Source organism: Sphaeramia orbicularis, chromosome 15 (assembly GCF_902148855.1).
Source record: "Sphaeramia orbicularis chromosome 15, fSphaOr1.1, whole genome shotgun sequence".
NCBI classification, from domain to species: Eukaryota; Metazoa; Chordata; class Actinopteri; order Kurtiformes; family Apogonidae; genus Sphaeramia; species Sphaeramia orbicularis.
In genome coordinates, this window is record NC_043971.1 from 52,222,385 (window position 1) to 52,239,515 (window position 17,131).

Consider the following 17,131-nt stretch of genomic DNA (forward strand, 5'->3'; position numbering starts at 1 on the left):
AACGGGTGGAACTGAGTCGACTAATGTTAGTGTCTTTGCAGTTCGGACGTTTAACAGACACATTTAAATAAAACAAGTTTATGGCAACTCAACTTAAAGGAGTGATATTTTACTTTTTTAAATGGAATTCTTCATGTTCTTGATTTTTTTTTTTTTTTTTTGGTTCTTTGGTGTCATTTGTCACTAGTTAAATCCACAAACAGCTTGAACTGTTGATGTTGCATTTTTTGTATTTTGACACATTTATTAATAAATGTTTTAAATGAAGAACCTTGAGTTCCGCGACTTTTCGTGCAGTAGAAGATGCAAAAACCACAGAATGAAAACACCTCGTACACACAGGCGTTAAAACTCAGAACATTTATTGACAGCAGTTACACATTTTTCACACTTCAGTACCATGGGTAAGACCAAAACATACAAAAATACTCTTAATCTCCCCTTGTGAATTCAAGTATCGGTTCAGGTGAAGTGGGCGGAGTCTTCAGAGTCTGTCGCTCCAGTACTCTGACGTTTCAACGTGAGACGCCGGGTCAACGTGGAAGACCTCCTGCGGGTCGGACGGCGGCGTCTGCGGCGGGCTGTTCACCCCTGAATCATTGTCAGGACTGGACTGATGCGTCTTCTCTGTCATGTACTTCACCTCGGGGTGTTTCGCAGGAAGTGACGGCGCCGACGGGTTCGGGTTGGGGGGCGGAGTCTCGGCCTTGGCTTTGATGTTCTTGAAGTGCTGCAGACGAACCACCTCCCTGCGGTCCCTCGCGCACGGCAGCAGCACCGACACGTCTTTGCGGAACTTGGAGCTCATGCCAAAGTAGATGAGCGGGTTGTAGAAGCTGGCGGACTTGGCGAACAGACGTGTGAAGATGCTGGTGGTGGTGGGCACGTGGAAGCCCCAGGCCGACCACATCGATACCACGGCATATGGGGACCAGGCCATGATGAAAGCCGTGCAGATTACAATGGAAATCTAGACGAGAACATGAGGGAGCAATTGTCACCGCTGGAATAAACGTGAGAGCACATTTACTGCAGAGAAGGAACTTTAAAGTCGAGCTGTAAAGACACGTCTTACTGTGACAACAAACCTTTTCAACAAACTCTGAACCCTGTGAGGACGACCATTAACCTCCTCAGACCCAGCTATGGGTTTTCTGTCCACATTTGTGGACAAGAGTTTCACAATTTTATACAAAAAAACGAAAACTGTCCACAAAGGACATTCCATAAAATTAAAAAAAAAAAAAACTGCATATGAAAGAACTGTTGCATCATGATGTTTCCAATACAGGCACTTATTTAATAAAAAAACAAAAAAAGCTGGTACTTTGCTGACATTTCCTGGGTCTTAGGAGGTTAAAACAGGATTTAGTTATGCTGTTGTTGCAATAAGTGTCAGAAAATGACATTTTTAACTTTCAATATCTGTCCATTAATTATCATTATTATATGTAAGAAATGCTTAAAACAGTGTGTTAAAGTAAAAAATTAAAAACAGGCTTGCGTTTTTTGTTTTTTTTATACAGTCGTGGAAAAAATTATTAGACCATCAAAAGTCATCAAAAACAATGGTTATGTAATCCAGTCCTAACTCCTGTGTGTGTCATGTGACTAAAACAGACAGAAAAGAAAACATGGAATGTCTAAAAGCACTGTTTTTATCAGTACAATGACAGATACTGATGGAAGAACTGAAGTGATTTTGGTTTTTATCAAGAAAACATTTTAAATGGATAGGTATCAGCTCTGAAATTAAACTACTATGACCTATTGTTGTTGGTATCATTATATTTGTCCAAACAAGTGGACCTTTAGTTGGACCAGGCATTAAAATGAACGAGAAACTGAAGAATAAACAAAGGGTGGGCGAAGAATTTTTTCCAAAACTGTATTTATTATCAGGGTTCCTACAAGTTAAATTCAAGACTTTTAAGACCTTTTCAAGACTAATTAGAACAGAATTTAATGCCCATTTCACAGCCTATTTCGTGGCCAAACTGGCAAAAATTCATGACTCCGAGAATTTAGAAAAACGCCTTGATTCCCACTGTTCAGAGTTATTTCTCGCTGGGGGCTGAAAATTTATCAATAATTGGTTCAAATTTTCAATATAAATGGTCGGGTTGGAATGGGTGGAACTGAGTCGAATAATGTTACTTTCTTTGCAGTTTGGACATTTAACAGACACATTTAAACAAAACAAGTTTATGGCAACAGAACTTAAAGGAGTGATATTTTACTATTTTAAATGGAATTCTTTATTTTCTTTATTTTTTTTTTTCTTTTTGGTTCTTTGGTGTCATTTGGATCCTGTTTATAGTCTGTGTTCACTGTGTGTCTAGTTGTAGACAGAGCCCATCAGCTGATTCAAATACACACACTGCATCTGTGTATGAACTGGAGAGATCTGACTATAGAGTTACACATATATACAAATATACACACATTTAGAGAGTATTTATAGATCAAATACAACTATCCATGACCTAAACAAACTGCAAAAATTCAGATAAAAAAAGTGAAAAAAAACTGTGAAACTCAACAAAAACACAAGACACACTAGATCAGTGGTTCCCAACCTTTTTTGGCTCGTGACCTCATTTTAACACCACAAATTCATGGCGACCCCAGACATTTTTCTCTTAGATGTCTTAGCAGGGCCAGACAGGTGAAGAAACCTTTCCCTTCTCTGTTCGGTCCAGTTTCAACAGGTTTAAGCGTTGTAACGTATGTGGTCACATGATCGGGTCAATCCAGATATGCCTTCTCAGATGTTATACCCTGCATTTTATTTGAACTGGATTTTTATTAGGGAAAAGTGTGGCGTTTTAATTATAATACAACATATATTGAATCATTAAAAAATATTTTTTATTAGTAATTTATTTACATTTTTTTATCAATTACTAGAAATTCCAGGCGACCCCACGTGGGGTCCTGACCCCAAGGTTGAAAAACACTGCACTAGTAGAACACTCCAAAACATCACTATCACTACTATATACAATTATTTACAAGAACTCACCACTAAAATCTCTCTAAAATGTTGCTAAAAGTAATAAAAATTAGAGCTGCAACTGATTAATCGACTCAAAGTGATCCAAAAAAAATCATTCAACCACAATTCTCCTGAATCAAAGCTTTGTTTCCTTCATTTCTCTGCTGATAAACATTGGTTCCAGTGTTGCGTTTCACACGGACACTTATTGTGACGCACAAAGAAGCTTCAATTCAGGAAAACTGCAATTGAATATGTCCCTTCAATCAATTCGAGTCGATTAATCAAATCGTGAATTTTTGCATTCGCTTCAAGCACCTAATCGATTAACTGGTTGCAGCTCTAATGAAAATCTTCCATCTCTCTCTCACCAACTACACTTAGCTGCTCTAAGCCCCGCCCACTTCCACCCCTCCCCCTCAGCTAATGCAGACCTCTACCCTAATATGTTCTAGACTAATAGAAAGCATCGACAAAATAGCAGTTCAGGAATTATGGCAATTTAAAAGCCGCAAAAATGCTAAATGTGTCACTGGAGACACGCTGTCTTCAAAGGGTTAAAAAAATAAAATAAACTTTTTTCTTACCCTTGTAACATCTCTCTCCACCTTCCTCTGTCGGGAGGTGAGTAAACCATCAGCTGACATGGCGTTTGTGCTTTTGACAGTGTTGATAATAGAGACGTAGGCGAAGAGCATGATGATGACGGGGATGAAAAAGCAGAAGATGAGGATGGAGACGATGTAGGACTTATGGATGGTGGAGTAGTTGGCTTTGGTCCAGTCCACCTCGCAGGTCCCATAACCCCGGTCTGAGGACACAAAACACGGGTCAGACTTTCCCATCTGCCCACAGTTGCTGTAGTTGTGTTGTTATTATGTTGTCTGACCTGTGTAACTGCCCCATCCCAGTAACGGAGCCACAGACCAGAACATGGCGCCGGTCCAAATGCAGATCAGAGCCACGGCGATGGTGTTCATGCTAATGCAGTACGCTGCAGTACACACAAGGACACCACATATTTACAAGCTGTCAAACACTTCTTTGATTGCACGAATTCTTAAAAAGGTCAGAAATGTTGTGACTTTGGAAAACAGAGCGGTAGAAGTGAGAGGCATTTAGCATTCACGCCTCGGTCTGAAGGTCAGATGGTGACATTTTTTGAACAATGATCCCTTTTGGCAAAACATCTGCAACTGAAAAGAACGTCTGTTAACAAAGGACACACAGTCGTACAACAGGAAGAAAAGAAACACTCGGACGTTTATCTACACACAGTCTTCATCCCAATTAGAACTAGTTTAACCTTCTGGTATCCAGGTGAGCGTATTATGCACACTTTGAACTTTATGTTATTAAAAGGTCATGTTATGTTTCACAATTTGTTTAGGTCAGAATTCAAAAGTTGATGTATCCTTTTTGTTTTTGTTTTTTTAAAGAAAAGTCTTGTTCTAATTTCTTTCAGGTCTGTTCTTAAGATACTGAACTTTTCTTCTAAAACACAATAAATATGTACTTTCTGACTTGCAAAAAAGCGATTACGAGGAACTGGGGAAGGACAGAACCACCAACACAGGACCAGTGGATCGTAATTATTGAAGGAATATATACAATGGAAAGGGTGACTCACAGACTGCGCCTACAGGAAGAACAAATGGACAAAAAGTGGAACAAACGGACTGTTTACAGAGCAAAGAATGATGGAAAGACTGGATAATGCAAATGTATTGAAATATGTGTAACATACCCAAGCAATGTTGGTTGGTTTGTTTTTGTTGTTTTGTAAAATATATGTGTAAAGAATTTTAATAAAAACTTAACTGGGAAAAAAAAAAGTACTTTCTGCTCCTCATCGTTCCTGGGTTTTAATGCATTTGAGAAAAATAATCCTGTATTTTCTCCTGTGCACGTCATCCTTTAGTGTTATTAACCTTCACGTATCCAGGTGAGCGTATTACACACACTTTGAACTTCATGTTATTAAAGGTCAAATTATTTTTCACAAATTGTTTCAGGTCAGAATTCAAAACGTGTTAATTTTTGCATAATTTTTAAAAATTCTGATCCATCTACTAAAACCATCCCATAATAAACAGTGTTCAGTTCCTACACTAACACCCTTCAACCAAGTGAGTACAAAATACACACTGACACATTGAACATTTGACCTAGAACCAAAAATAATGATATGAACCAATGTTGGTGTTAATCCCTGACATATGACAGGATGAAAAATAAATAAATAAATAATCCATTTTTTATGTAGTACATTGACAAAAAAAAAGGAAAAAAATGTGATGTTTTTTGGATGAAAAAGTATAGTTTGTTTAGTTGGTTCCTTATCCCTTTGAAGAACCAACTAAACAAACCATATGTTTTTAATCAAAAAAGCAAAAAATATGGTTTGTTTACATTACAACTATGGTGTTTAAAGGATTAAAAATATGACAGTTATTGAGTATGTGGTATTTTCGTTTATGACAAGTTGATCAAATACAAAAAATGCAAAGAAAAAAAGTTTAAAAAAAAACAAAAACAATTATATGAAAATATTTTGACATTACAGAGAGTTAACTCTAAAACCTGATGTGTCATCCCTGACAAACCCTGTGTATTTACAGTTTGGATGGATGTAACTCTGTCACTGTTTGTGCAATTGAAAAAATTTCAACATTTCTAAAACCTGACACACTGCGCTTAACAGGTTTTATTGGGTCATTACAGTAATTTCACTCAGGCCTGTATTAGAAGCTGGAGAAGAAGCTGTTTTAGCAGAATTATAACATGTAGTGAATAGTAAATGACTGATAGATTTTTAAAATTTTAAGTGCTCTAGAAAAATGGGCAAAAGGACTCAGTCACAGGATATTTTCTCACCTTTTTATAGTCAAACGAAGAAGAAAAGACTAGATGAACCATTTTAGGGTTAGAGTTAAAAGCAGGGGGGTCAAACTCATTTTAGTTCAGGGGCCACATTAAGCCAAATTTAATCTGAAGTGGGCCGAACAGTGAAATAAAAGCATAATAATACATAAATAATGTCAACTCCAAATTTTTCTCCATGTTTTAGAGCAAAAAAAGTAAAATTATGTGATGAAAATGTTTACATCTACAAACTATCCTTTAAAATATTGTGATAAACATCAACAAACTGAAATTTCTTAAGAAAACAAAGTGCAATTTTAAAATATTATGTCTCAGTTTATCATTTACACATGTACATTACAACTTACAGATCACAGTGGATCAACAAATACACAAAACTTTAATAACAGGCAGAATGTTGGTAAACATGCACTTCAGACATTTCAGAATGTTCATATTTGTTCAGGTTATTCATGTTTTTGTGAAATGATGGTTTGTTTTAGTGTAAATACACTAAAATGACATGAAAATATTTACATTTACAAGAGAACAATTTGCAGTTGTGAGTATTTATAGGTTATTATGATAGCATTTGACTGATCTGACCCACTGGAGATTAAATTGGTCTGTATGTGGAACCTGAACTAAAATGATTCATATCTTAGTGAAATTCATCCTGTGGGCCTGGACTGGACCCTTTGGCGGGCCAGATTTGGCCCCCAGGCCGCATGTTTGAGACCTCTGCTTCAAAGGGTTAAGTAACGTTTCTTGCACGATCTTGTGTAAATACATCAAACAGAAACATCTGTGTTGCTGCTGCTGGGTTTTTACACACCTAAATTCATTTCATGTCGACTTAAAATCACATTAAAATCACATTTCCTTATCTGGATCCAAACTAATTACAGTCAGCATTCCACAGACTCTTCAGTCAGGCTTCACACACACATCACATAATGTGTGTTTTCCCACATGTACGACTGATGTGGACGGATTAACCCATGCTGTAAAAAACACACAGGTTTATGGAGCTTGTATTCTGTGAAGAACCACAAACACAGTACAAACTCTTCTCCCACAGTGACAACACAAGACATTCCTCCACCTAATTTCCACATAATTAAGACATTCTTCAGCATCAATTACAGCCCAAAATAGAAAATGTCACCTCAAATTAACTTAATGACACGCTGGCAACGTGTAAACGAAATTGCTGGAGAGAGGTGGTCGTTATTTCCACAGCTCCAGTCGTAATAAGGTTTCATTAGCAGTGGAAAACGCACTTTTACTCAGATAAGAGCTGGTGGAATGTGAGGAGGGCAGAGTGTGACGCATCTGTTTTCTGCCACTGTTCTGACCTTTGTTGGGATGGCAGCCTTTAATGTATCTGGTGATGCTGATGACGGTCAAGGTGTTGATGCTGGCGAGGCCGAACAGCAAAGTAAAGAAACCATCGACCTGGAAGAAGACGGACAAAAGGGTTAGAGCAGGGGGTTAAACATACGGCCCGTGGGTCAAAACCGGCCGCAAAAGGGTCCGGGTCGGCCCACAGGATGAATTTTATTTGACAGGGTTCCAACAGGTTTCTACAAGTTTAATTTAAGACTTTTTAAGACCTTTTGTTTTTCTTTTTAAATAGCCCCTTGCACTGGTTTTTATTCATATTCTTAGTAGTAAGTAAGGATGTTCCGATCCGATCTACAGATCAGTATCAGCTACTGATCTGGCGTTTTTACCTCCGCCAGGAGGTATTGTGATCACTTTGCTTTATGTGTTTGTTTGTTTGTTTGCGTGTTTGTTTGTTTGTTTGTTTGTTAGTTATTAACTTTGCAGGAAAACTATTCCACCTATCTTCACCAAATCTTCCCCACAGATAGGCCTAGGCCCTGGGACCAACCCATCAAATTTTGGGCCAAGTAGGCCAAAGTTCAAGGTCACAGCAAGGTCACAACATCTACAATTTTCCTGTCGTCATTGAGCAATTTTCTAAAATTCATAAAAAATTTAAAACGACTCCGATTAGCCTCCAATTTGATCCACCCATAGCTTAGAACAATATCTTGTATCTGGCACAAAATTGTCCACATCCACTGTGGAATGTGGACTCTGTGGACATTTACATTTAACACTGAAAATCCCATTTACCACACATGTAAAATTAGAACTCAACAAATATTGATTGGAATTTAATATAATTTGACATACACACGACTGGTACCAAGCTTCAACTTTAAGTCGGTATCGGATCGGTATCGGCAAAACTAATCCTAAAATAAAAATCGGATCGGAAGCAAAAAAATCCAGATCAGGCATCACTAGTAGTAAGTAAATAAAAACTATAATTTCTAGTGCCATTTTCAGAAACAGACATTACTGACATGAAAGAAAAAAAGTGATTTGCTTCAAAACCAACAAAAAACCCAACATTTTTTCATTTCCCAGATCAAATAAGGCTGATCCAATGTTTACGAGGTGGCTGATTTTTTCCTTTAAGACTTTTTAAAGCGACTTAGTGCTCTAATTTAATTCCCATCTCATGACCATATGAAGGCAGCTTTCTCAGGTGACTAACGACTGTATATGTGTTAGGCTGAATGTTCTGTGATCATTTCTGCAAAGTTAGCGATAATTGGGTCCTAATTTCAATATAAATTGTTGGGTTGGAACAAGTGGGACTGAGTTGACTAACGTTACTTTCTTTGCAGCGTGGACATTTAAACACCATACAACAAAACTGAAGACCTGCCATATGACATCTAATACCTTTTAAAGACATTTTAAGTTATTCAATACAGATTTGTAAATGGGTGCTTCTATGAAACTGGGTTTATTTTGGTACCTGGCACTTTTCCAGCTATTTAGACCCAATAATAAAAAGGTAAATGTAGACATATTTCCCCCATGATGAACCTAATGATGACCTCAGATAAATGCAAAAAAAAAAATTATATTCTTGCTCTGAGCCAACCCATAATTAATGAATTTTTCATAAGATTTTGGGGCCAAAAACAGGACCAAAATTGGGACATGAAAAACTACCCAGGTGCCAGTGCATTTTACCTGGACCACATGGTTTGAAATGGTCTTATATACTGCTATAAATAAAGACACTGTGTTAAACTTGATGATCCTAGTGGTTTTTCTAATGCAGACATGCAGGTTTTTCATGAACCTCAGTCTCATTCCAGGTTTGGTGTGGAACCCATCGTGTCCACTTGCATTACACGCAGAACCTGCCCAGTTAAACACACATAAATTGCGAATGATTTTGCAACAGTGGTCATTTTTAGGAAACACACTGCCTTGCATAATTAGCGGCATAATTAGATAGAGATGATGCAGCTGAAGGTCTCCTCCAGTCGTTGGATAAACAGGAAACTGACAAAAAGGGCTGAAGGCTTTTAATGTGGACGATCTGTTTGAGTAAATTAGCCGATAATCTTCACTTTATGTCTGGGTGAAATGGCCGAAACATGTTACCATGATCAGTCAATTTCAACATTTATGATGCTTAATTCTAGATTATTTCTACTGAGTGAAGGCTGAAGGAACTAAAAGGTTAAACAAATATTAGTAGAAAATGAAAACAAGACCAAAATAAATGAAAATTAGATGAAAATGACATTAAAAAAAAGAATAAAAACAAGGTCAAGACATTAAAACAAGACAAAAATACAGCTGCCATTTGTGATTTCATAATCCAGATCCTATTCTGTTTGTGCAACATGAAGTTGACACTGTTTTATAGTTTTAATGTATTAGAAAAAGATGCAATAAGAAAAAAAAAAACAGAATGTAGAAGAAAAATACACTGATAGAAAAAAGCATGAAACCAAATTGCAACAAAAGCTGAAAACAAAATAAAAGGCACAAACAGAGCTGGGAATGTAAATATACAACTAATTATAATATATTATAGTAATTATGGTCGTTTTATCACCAGTTTTACAGAACACGTCTGTTTCCCTAAAAGTCTAAAGAATGAGCGGCTCATTCTTTACAGCACATAGAAGGGTTTAAGCCTCAGTTGGTTGTTTGTAAAGACAAATGATTATCTGCTAATCACCGCTCTCCTTCAGTGGGTTTATGATGGGGTTTCACTCTGACTCTGGTTTCCAGCTGACGTGGATCACTTCAGGTCTCTCTCTGATTCCTTGGGGTTAATCCTATTACTGTCAGTCCGCACGTTTTTTTTCAGACTCGCATTCTGATGGCAGACTGTTACGATGTTTATCTTGAACTCACGAACATGTAGACGGTGTCTGTTCAGTGCCCGTTTATTCATTTAATCCAATAATGTTAAAGTCATTTTAGTTCAGGTTCCACGTTCAGCCCAATCTGATCTCAAATGAGTCGGACCAGTAAAATAATAACATGTATATTAATAATAGCATATTTGACAACAAGCTGTCTGCAATACTTTGTTCTTTTTATATATTTTTGCACATACAGAATTTATAACCTGTGTATGTATTTTGTCGTTTTATCGTTGTTTGCCTTTTTTTTTTTGCACAATGGGGAACACTATTCCAATTTCATTATATCGTGTTCTACATATTCCTGTGTAATGACAATAAAGATTTGTCTTACCTTATCTTAATATAAATAATGACAACTCCAATTTTTTCTCTTTAGTGCAAAGAAATAACTATGAAAATATTTACATTTGCAAACTATTCAAACAAAAAAGATGTGAGTAACCTGAAAAAATGTTTGTTTTTCAGAAAAGTATGTGTAATTTTAATATTATACCTCCATTTATCATTTATACATGTGCATTACAGATCAGATCTACAAAGGCATAAAACATTTAGGCAGAACATAATTAAAATTGGACTTCATTTTCTTTTGATATTTCATGTTGTTCATATTTGTTCAGATTATTCACATTTTATTGTTAAAGGATAGCTCGTTAACCCTTTAACCCCTGACGTGTCTGTGGTGAGCGTTCTGAATGTATGATTTATTTTAAATATTCCTAAAAATTCAACTGTTTGATCAATAGGAAAAATTTGATAGAATAGCCCTTGTTCTTTCCATAGACAGTGGAGCATGCTCAGTTCACCCCCTGTGGAATGGGGGTAAAACACAGAACAGTGAGTGAGACCGACTCACTATAAAATAGACGGTTTTAGCGTTTGGTTTCTTTTTGTTTGTTTTTTTTTACATCATTTCCTTGTGCTTTTTTTGTCATGTCCAGCATTGTGGTGATTTTCCTTTTTTTTTTTTTTACTGCATTTTTACTGAGTTTTGACCGTGGAACTGTTTTATGGAGTTAAACAGGTGTCAAAAAGCAGCTGGACTGATTTAATACATTTTTAAAAAGAGCCAAAACTAAAACTACTGGGACCTTGTTGTTGTTCAGTGTGTTCCAGTTCACAGTTGATGTTCAACATCCTAAATCTCTTATTGATGTACATTCTAGTGCCTTATTTAGTCCAAACCTGTCAAACTTCAGTTCCTCTCTTTGTCTCTTTCTGTTATTCCACCTGTTTTGACCCTAAAACACTGAAGATAAGGAACACAAGCACATACACTACAAACAAAAAATTAAGGATATTTTTAATTTTTGGGCTTTTTTTTTTTTTTTCCAGTTGGGATTCTTGTACAGCGCTTTTTACTTTTTTGTGTGTGAATTGAATTGAAACACATTTTTTTTAATGACCAGACATACTGTAGTTTTATTTCCAAATGGCAAAAATGACAACAAAAAAAAAGACAAAAAAAAAAGCAATATCCTTAACTTTTTGTTTGTAGTGTACTCACAGCAGCTTTCATGAACCTGAAACAGACACAGATTCACAGCAGCACCTTTACCTGGAATCAGGGGTTAAAGGGTTAACATACATATTTTTTTTACAATTTAATATTTGTTTGTTGTAGTTTTTTTTAAAACAAACAGAAGTTGTCATTATTTATAGGCATAATGTAATATTTTTTTCACATGACAGAAGAAAATGTGGAGTCATTATTTATATGTCCTGCTGTTATTTTACCTGAGGCCACACTTGGACCTTTGCTGGCCCAGTTTTGGCCCCCAGTCTGCATGTTTAACACTGTTGATTTAAGCTGCAGTGTATTTGATGGGTCCTGGAGACTGGGATGTGGCCTGACTTGCCACTGTTCATGTCCCATCATGCTTTATGCAGTAATCTGCTAATGCTCACATGCCTGTCTCCTTCACCTCCTGCTCCTTCTATTTCTGTCTCTTCTTTACTTTCCCCTGGTTTCCTTCCTTCCAGCCCTCCCTGAGCCCGTGTCTCCGGGGGACGGTCAAACCGCAGCGTGGGCGGAGGCTGCCGCTGCCCCGCTGTCTCTCCTCCACCTGAAAACCTCAGGTCAGAAGGCTAACAGATGAGGTCACCTGACAGCTCCTCTATTTACAGCAGGGGTGTTAAACATACGGCCCGGGGGCCAAAACCGGTCCGCCTAAGCATCCAATCAGGTTCTTCATTCGATGACATTCACAGTCAAAGGTGTCAGTTTAAGTTCAGGGGTCACATACAGACTAAAGAACAGCAGAATAACCTATAAATAATGACAAGTCCAAATTTTGTTCGAGGTTTAATGTGAAAAATGTCCAATTACATTAGACAAATATCCTCCTGAGACCCAGCAATGCATTTTTGTCCTCTGCAGGGGACAACAGTTTCACAGCTTTACTTTAAAATAAAAAATTACATAATGTCCACTGAAAACGACATTATATTAAAAAAATGTATCCGAAAAACTGCTGCATCATGCTGTTTCCAATTAAGGCAATTATTTAATGTAAAATGGTGAAAATGTTTACCTTCTGGGTATCAGGAGGATATTTACCCTCACGAACTATGCTTTCAGAATAAAATGTGATTAACCTGAACAAATACGAACAGAAATGAAAAAAAATAAGAGCAATTTTAACAATATTGTACCGTTAATTAAATGTTTTGTATATTTTCAGATCCACTGTGTCTTTAAATCTTTAAATTGTGTTAATAATAAGATGAGACATAATATTGTTAAAACATGCACTTATATTTCTTAAAAAAAACTTTAAGTTGTACATGTTTATATCTAAGTTGTTCGGGTTATTCACATTTTCATAATGTAATTCTACTTTTCTTTCTTTTTTACACTAAAACAAAGAGAAAAATTTGGATTATTATTTATAGGTTATTATGCGCTGGCAAGAGGTGTTTTTTGGCGTAGCGCAAATGGTTTATCACACAAAACTGCAATGGAAAGACTTTTTCTGCAACTAGAGTCAGGTGAATTAAAAAAAACTGATGTTGACGTATGTTACAACAAGTGAAGAAGAAGAGGAAACGTGTCGGTATTTGTGGACACCAGGAAACCCAATCATTTTTTAAATTTAGTAGGAGATAGAGGGCTAATATATAATAATAATGAATATATCTGTAAATCAACACTATATTTACGTTCATGTTTATGGAGTGACTTCTCGTGTCATCTCGCGATAATACACAAATCATCGAATTTGTGATTTAATGGAAAAAACGACATTACACACTTCTGTTTTTTCGACATTTAGTAAATATCTGTAAAGTTTTGTGCAGATGTCCAATGGAAAAGCGACTTGTGACACATAATCATTTCCTCTGGGATTAATAAAGTATTCTGATTCTTATATGTTACTGGTCTGGTCCACTTCAGATGACATTGGGCTTTAATGTGGAGCCTGATCTAATGTGTGTTTGACAGCCCTGGTTTACAGTACCTCCTTCTCACACAGACGGAGGCTTTAACGCTCCAGAGGCTGAGAGTGTTCTGGTTACGCCGCCTTGTTTTGGTATGACCCTCTGGAGAGTTGGCTCGCTGCTGCACGGATATCACAGTTTCCACCACAGCTACTGGCCCAGAGCAAGAATAATATCCCGGAAGAACTTCAACTATGACAAATATTTCATTTCAAGCCGAGGCCGAGGGGGGGGGGCAGTGAACCGAGCAGGAATAAAACCCCAGAAAACATTACTGAGGTGTTATATTTTACCTAAAAAAACACAATCAGGGATGGTGGCGGTGATCTGCAGCTTTTGTTGATTTCCTGTTTGCTTGTTGACAGGTGTTACTCTGCTTTGAAGAGTTCCTCCAGTTAAAGGCCTCCACTGCGCTAATCTCATTACAGATTTATCCACCGGCCCACATGGCTACGAGCATAATCCCCTCCACTCACATTCACACGCATGCAAACTGCTCTGGGACGCCAAGACACTTCCACGGATTCCTTTACCATTGTGCGGTGTTTGGGTCTGTGGGACCAGTTTTCATTTTTTATTAAAAGAAAATTGATGTCCTAAACTTGCATCATTTTGGGATAATGTATATTCAACAAATGTTAATATATTGACTTATGCAATCACTAAAACATGCTTGGTGATATATTATTGGTAATAATGTAATCAAAAATGACAGATATTGGTTTAAAATACTATTAGCAGCCTGTAAAAAGGCTAATACCAAAAAATGGTGCACATTAGAACCACCTACAACTAACGACTGGATACAAATTATGAATGGATTATTTGAGATGGAGATTCTGACTCATAGATTGAGGACTGAAGAAGAGCAGAGTAATGAAATATGAGAGAAATGGACAATTTTCAACATCAAATTACTGAAACCAATTGGTAGTCACAAAGGTTTTCTTTACGGTCAGTGTATCCCAAATGTCCTTTATGTTTGTACTGTACAGAAATCAAACAATAAAACTAAACAACAAGAAAAGAAAAATGATGAGTAATTTTTTTTAAATGAATTTTTTCCTCTCATATTTGATTATATTACATTTTATTAAAAAAAGTAACTAAAAACGAGTAGTACCTTAATTCATAAGTGTGATCTAGCTAAGGCAAAAGTCAAATATTAAACATATATGCTTTTATGTTGTATTATGCTTGTAATTGGGATGAAGTAAACATCTGCTGAGTATTTTAACATAAAATTGTTTGATTATGTTGAATTAAAAACCCACAAATGCAGCGGGTCCACCACACTCACAAACACTGGCTGAATAACAACAATCTGAACACCACACAAGGGTTACTGTCCTTCATTAAGTGTTTTTGGTCCAAGAGACCAGATGAATGTGCACATTTTTTGCAACTCTGCACAGTCATCACTATTATGACAGGATTCAAGACAAAAGAGAAAAATCCCAGACAGTGAGGGTGATTTCTACAGAAACATACACTTGTATTTGTGTGGTTTTTACCTGGCAGGTCCAGATCCAAGTGACTAAATACCCGTCATCTTTCAAGATATTAAATATTTCTAATATTCCTCTGGAGTAGCCGAACACTGAGATGCTAGCGTCGGAGATGGCCAGATTTAATGTGAGGAGGTCCGTGGGCTGAAGCGATGCTCGTTGTCTGTACAGGACAAACATCACTAAGCTGTTTCCAAACCAGGAAAGCCATCCTGCAGAGAAAAACACAAGATTTAATGGACAAGTTCAGCTGAGTCGTGTTGTATCATATTGTATATCACATAGAAATGCATCCAACTGTCCTGGTACTAATGCTAATGATGGTAATGTATCACATCATAGTGCTATTTTCTTACATCATAACAACTGTCTCATACTGTATTACATATGGTGATGTCAGGGGAAGTGTCCCAATATATCGCACTGTACTGACACATATCGTCCCATATTTTACTAAACTGCATCATACTGCACTGTATCAGTGTTTTCTGTGGAACTGATCTATCTGATGGATTATAATACTATGGGGGTACGGGGGAACGTGCCACCCTCGGAAGTGAAAATGAAACTTAACGTTCATTTATCTTTTCTCTACCTCCTGAAGCTTCGCAACCTTTCATTTGAGGGGGCAGGATGTTTGTCCTGGTCTATTATATACTATACATGTGTATAATAAGTCTAACGCAATGGTGACGATTGTTTTGTATGAAATGTATAGTGTGATGGCAAGGATTTTGCCACAGCAAAACCTTACCAGCAGAAACGCGGGTATCATACTGTATTACACACTATTGTGATGTCAGGATGTATCGCAATATATCACACTCACCATATCGTCACACATTTTACTAAACTGTATCATATTGTATTGTCTAATACTGTATTAAATTACGGTGATGTCAGGGGCTGTATTGCAATATATCGACTGTGCTGACTCATCGTATCGTCACATATTTTCCTAAACTGTCATATTGCACTGTATGATTCTGCCTCATATCTGTATTATTTTGTGTCAATAATGAACAGATTTACTCCGACAAAATACCATGCATTTCCTAAACTGTGTCTTTATATAAAACACACAATGTTTTAACAATGATATCCAATAATAACACAGTAGATAAGATGCAGTAGATAACATGAGACTGGGATATAGTATACACACCATATAGTAACAAATAAAAGAGTTTTACACTAAAGTGGGATCATTGGGGCATAAAAAGCCAAGAGCTTCCCAGGTCTTTTTATAACTCAAGTCTTACACAAAACCACTCGACTGCATTAGATTACACGGACCAACGGACAAACAATCCCACCGATGCAAACCCAACTGCGTTCGCCAACAAGTGACCTTCGGAAACACAAGAAACAGCAGCTGGTTTTGTTTTAAGCATATATTCTTTTTGGAGAGTTTGGATGAAAAATCGCAAAGCAGTTTCCTTATGTGTAATTTCTTTGAATCACCTTGGATGTAATGGATACAGTTGGAGTTGGTTTAACTGATTCCATGTATAATTGATGACAGGTTTTCTCTCATTGGCCTGTATTTCTGAGTGGACTTACCCAACACTAGGAGGTAGACTCCGATGATGGTTTCTCCCTGTTCGGACAGGGGGGGCTCCGTGTGCAGGGTGCTCAGGTTGTTATTCCTCCATGGGATGCTGGCCACCTTCACAGGATAACCCTTCAGTGTTATTTCCATGGCCTAAGTTTTGATGCCAAGGCATGAATCCCCGTCGTTTTCTACGGTGCCTCTGTCTTCTGACGGCGGTGGAAACTACTGTCGCACCGGGGAGGATGACTGGGCGCTGCATCTTAAATCCAGCTTAGAAACAGTCGCTAAAGCCTGTCCACTCACTGTCCAAATGACTGCACTGGTAATCCTATCTGTAGCTTAGCATCCACGCAGATGGAGATTTTTTGGGGGAAATCCAACAGGGAAACGTCCACTCAGCTTTTCCACAAAAGTTTTTGGTGGAGCTGAGTGGTTTTAATTTAATTAAAGACGCTTAAAGACAAATCAAACATGAAATCACCCAAACAACATATGGTCTGAACCA

The 17,131-nt window shown here is 37.2% G+C and overlaps 1 protein-coding gene across 1 annotated transcript; it reads right to left on the minus strand.

The window, feature by feature from the left end:
* Nucleotides 1–345: 345 nt before the first annotated feature.
* On the minus strand, nucleotides 346–16,905 carry LOC115434170 (opsin-5-like). Its single transcript, XM_030155935.1, has 6 exons — nucleotides 16,635–16,905; nucleotides 15,078–15,283; nucleotides 7,222–7,321; nucleotides 3,888–3,992; nucleotides 3,586–3,809; nucleotides 346–970 (listed from the first exon to the last, which is right to left on the minus strand). Exons 1-6 carry the CDS (start codon nucleotides 16,771–16,773, stop codon nucleotides 485–487), a joined length of 1,260 nt encoding a protein of 419 aa, XP_030011795.1. The 5' UTR covers nucleotides 16,774–16,905; the 3' UTR covers nucleotides 346–484.
* Nucleotides 16,906–17,131: the final 226 nt, after the last annotated feature.

What these genes read in the sequence shown, in the direction of transcription:
- LOC115434170 (XM_030155935.1), bottom strand. Translation starts at nt 16,773, where the DNA reads ATGGAAATAACACTGAAGGGTTATCCTGTGAAGGTGGCCAGCATCCCA. An exon ending in AGTCTACCTCCTAGTGTTGG is followed by an intron (nt 15,284 to 16,634) that starts GTAAGTCCACTC and finishes TTTTCTCTGCAG; the next exon opens with GATGGCTTTCCTGGTTTGGA. An exon ending in AGGCTGCCATCCCAACAAAG is followed by an intron (nt 3,993 to 7,221) that starts GTCAGAACAGTG and finishes TGTGTACTGCAG; the next exon opens with CGTACTGCATTAGCATGAAC.